Raw genomic sequence first — 3,805 nt, forward strand, 5'->3', positions numbered from 1 at the left:
ATATACTACTCTTATTCATTAATTAGGTATGTGCCGTTGTCATTTTCTGTTATGTATTGAAGCCTTTATTTATACATTTAAATTGCTTACAATTTAGATAGAGTCAAAAATCGATGGCGATTTAATGGGATCATTTTATTGCATATGTTGAACAAATATAGTTTGCAACTAATCTCTATGGAACTTGTCCAATAAATCGGTGATACTCTTACAATTTTATGAATTAAAGTTTACTTTCATAATTATACGCCTCGCCTTTTAATTCAAATTTTTACGTTTTGTTTAATTTTGAGTTGTAGTTTTTAGGTAAAATTTATCCTATACAAGAATTTCTATACAATAAAAAAAAGTTGATTGCACATAGCAGTTTAGGCATGGATCAACCCTAGGTCTGTTGCGCGTTGACACAGATCTGCGTACACCATATGCTCGCCAGGTAAGGCCGCTGACGCAACCACCTGGAGGTTCCCTGCCATAGACCAAACAACATGGAGGTAGGTATACTACAACGACAATATCCCACAATATATTGTTCGTAGACATCATGGACTAACCCTAGGTCGGCTTGTGACGCAGATCGGTGCACCATATGCTCGCTCGGTAAGGAAGTTGGCGCAACGCACTGGTTAGGGGTAGAGGTACACACTATTAATAAATGGTAGGCTAAGTACAAAATTGCCATCTGGCGTAAAAAGGTCTGAAAAATCTTTGAGTATTTTTTTAAGAATATCTCATGCCGTTCTTCATTATATATTTATTAAAAATTAAAAATGAACTGCAACAAAAATGACTGCGTGTAACTTAGTAGTGCTCAGTAGCAGTAGGTACACGTAGTAGCAGTAGTAGTCTATACATTACTACATTATCCTGTAAATAAATTATAGTTCTCTATTCAAAGTGGTATTAAAATTACCACTTTGAATAACAATGACGAATTAATTTAGCTTGGTGCGCATTTTTTCCAACTAAAGAACAGTTTTAAACAGTACAATAGTAACAGTATAAAATTATCACTAATTATATCACTTATAATAGCTTTGTCGACTACTTTAACTCTTGATACTCGGCTCTAAGTCTAAGGTCGCACGTATCTCTCCACAAACTCCTCGTTTATAGCAACCAGCCGCCGCTTGTACTCCGGATGGCGGCGCGCGTGCGCCAGCACAGGCTCCGAGCGGTCCTCATTAGTGTACTTCGCGAACGTGGTCGGGTCGTCGAAGTTCAGCCGAGCCGTCTCTGGGTCCATCAGGACGTACGGACCCAGCATAAGCCCGCCGAGAACTGCGAATCTTCTACTAAACTCTATCCAGCGGAGAAACTCTTCAAAATCATACCCTAAACCTTTAAGACGCGACTTGGTATGCACGTCTAAGCATTCTGTAAAGGTTTCAAAGTAGTGTTTTAGATAAGTAGCCTGATGTTGGTCGCGGAAGCTCCGTGAGGTCGTGGTGTAAATGAAGAAAGTAACGTCGAAAGCGGGCGGTCCGTAGCGCACACACTGGAAGTCCACTAAGATTGAATTGATCGGCTCGCCGTTTTCATATTTGAACATGATGTTATTGACCCAAAGATCCTTGTGGAGCACCAAGTTTAAGGTCTCCTTGTGCTCTGTTAATTCATTACAAGCTTCTAAGAATTGTTTCAACAATTTAGCTTCTAAATCAGGGATGGCTCTGTATTTATCTGAGAAATTTTTGATGATGTTGGCGCTAAGTTTGGCCCCTGCGTGAATCCAAGGCGTGTCTTTAAAGTTGTTCTCAACAGTGACGTGGCCATGTTCTTCTAAGATTGAGTACGGGCGTTGAAGAGCGAGGCCTTTATTGGACTCATGGTTCGCGAAGGCGGCATGGAAGCGTGCTACAGAGGCGAGGGTGACCAGCACGTGGGGAAGGTCAAAGGTCTCCAGCTGGTTGCAGGTGGTATAGCCTTCGGGAGTCAAGTCGCGCATCACCAGGATGGACTCATTGTAGAGAAGTGCGTTAGCCACAAACGGGTTTGGACCTGAAACCCAACGTGCAATTGCAATCAGTCAGAAATTAGGTACCTAAGACATAAAAATAAGATTTTTTTTTATTCCTAAGCTACCTCTGTATCTTACAAAAAGGTTTATTTTCTACATGATCGTCCAATTGCGAGAGTGTCTACTGATCTTAAATCAAACTAGGATAGGTTAAGCAGAATATAAATACTTAAGTAGGTACTCACCGCGATGGCTCGATGTCGTGAAAGCCGATTATGAGCGTGAACGGGCTCCACGAGACGACGCCCAGGATCGCGCAGCAGTGGAGGAAAGCAAGTAGGAAAGCGGACCCTGGCAAAGGCCGGGATAACGCTAGGTAGAAGAAGAAGAAGTAGGTACTCACCTTTTATATTCATTTCGTCTATCAATTTAAATATCGCCACTTCCTTCTTGTTAAACTGATGTTCGTTTATAAAATCCGCTTTCGGCGCATTGTTCAGCGGCAGAGACTTGACGAACAAGGGGATAGTCACCAGGCGTCCTTCCAGTTTGATTCGCACGGTCAGTCTAAAGTGGTCACCGAGGAAACCTGCTATTCCTTCCACCGCTGCTGGTCTGAGCTCCGCGCTCATCACCTGCCAGTTTCCTTCTCCGACCCATTTCTTGATTATATGACACAGTTGACTGTCGTTTAAGATATCTCTTACTCGAACTGAGCTTCTGCGATCTTTACCCATGTTGCTAGTAGATACGAATATGATTGCAGACTGTCGTCGCTAATTCTAGTCACCATTATATACCAACTATTCTGAAGATCCCTGTGTTCTTAACCCTTCTTTGTGCTGTCAATCAATGAAGAACTAGAGTAGCATCAGCAAAGCATTTGGGCTGTCTATGGTTGAGATAAAGGCGGTTATTGCGTGACATGCGTTGGTAAATAGACACGCGTGTCTAAGTTTCGTCTCTGATAAGATTCTCGTGTTCAGTTCAGTGTTGTCTGAGGGATTCTGAGGACAAACAGGCATTTAAAACAATTGATAGGTACTGTTTGCTGCGTGATGACGTAACAAAGGTGGATTATTTTGGTTATGATAAATTATTGTCAAGTATGATGATAGTTTTAATAATTACAGTGTAGCTTACAAATGCTAACCTTATTAAAATACTTCTGAAAATGCTAGTAAGTTGGTCTGATAATTTTGGATTGCGATAGGTATCCCAGCAAAAACATTTTCATGTAAAGTATTAAATAATCATGTTGCCAAGACGAAACCATATGGCTCCCATGGTCAAATCAAAAGTTATCAGAACTCAGGTATAGCCAAGTGCAACCAACACATAAGCTATTAACTATTAATTTAAGTAAATTTTAATAAATGAAATCGAGTTACTCACATCTCGTCGAAGATATGTTGATATATTTCTCCGAGACTTTCGGAAGTTTTGTAATTTAACTCGTTAACAACTGTCCACAGGAGTGACGTTTGTTTAAAAATCTATACCTATACATATAAACACTATAGTCAATTGGAAGACGGCCTGCGCGTGAGTGGCTCTCAGGACTCTAGCTGCAATTTATTTTGACACGATAACAACAATGGATAACTTAACAAGAAACTTATACGTCTTAACTATGAATCAAAAGTGACAAGGATCTATGCGCGTTATCTGTTCTTTAGACGTTTTAGAACTGAGCGGTTTTGTGTATTAGGTCTGTTATTTTTAGTTACGCAATCTGTCGGAGACTAATAAATAATATTAAGTAGAGTCGGACCAAGATAACTTTGCATGACATTAGCAATATCATATTTTATAACAATTATCATATTTTATTTCGATTATAAA

At 40.1% G+C, this 3,805-nt stretch overlaps 1 protein-coding gene across 1 annotated transcript; it reads right to left on the bottom strand.

Annotated features, from left to right (window-relative positions):
* Positions 1–1,048: 1,048 nt before the first annotated feature.
* LOC134653136 (uncharacterized) lies at positions 1,049–2,723 on the bottom strand. The gene is made up of 2 exons (XM_063508443.1): positions 2,364–2,723; positions 1,049–2,001 (listed from the first exon to the last, which is right to left on the bottom strand). Exons 1-2 carry the CDS (start codon positions 2,695–2,697, stop codon positions 1,076–1,078), a joined length of 1,260 nt encoding a protein of 419 aa, XP_063364513.1. The 5' UTR covers positions 2,698–2,723; the 3' UTR covers positions 1,049–1,075.
* Between the last annotated feature and the right edge of the window lie 1,082 nt (positions 2,724–3,805).

This window comes from Cydia amplana, chromosome 12 (genome assembly GCF_948474715.1).
Source record: "Cydia amplana chromosome 12, ilCydAmpl1.1, whole genome shotgun sequence".
Taxonomy (NCBI): Eukaryota; Metazoa; Arthropoda; class Insecta; order Lepidoptera; family Tortricidae; genus Cydia; species Cydia amplana.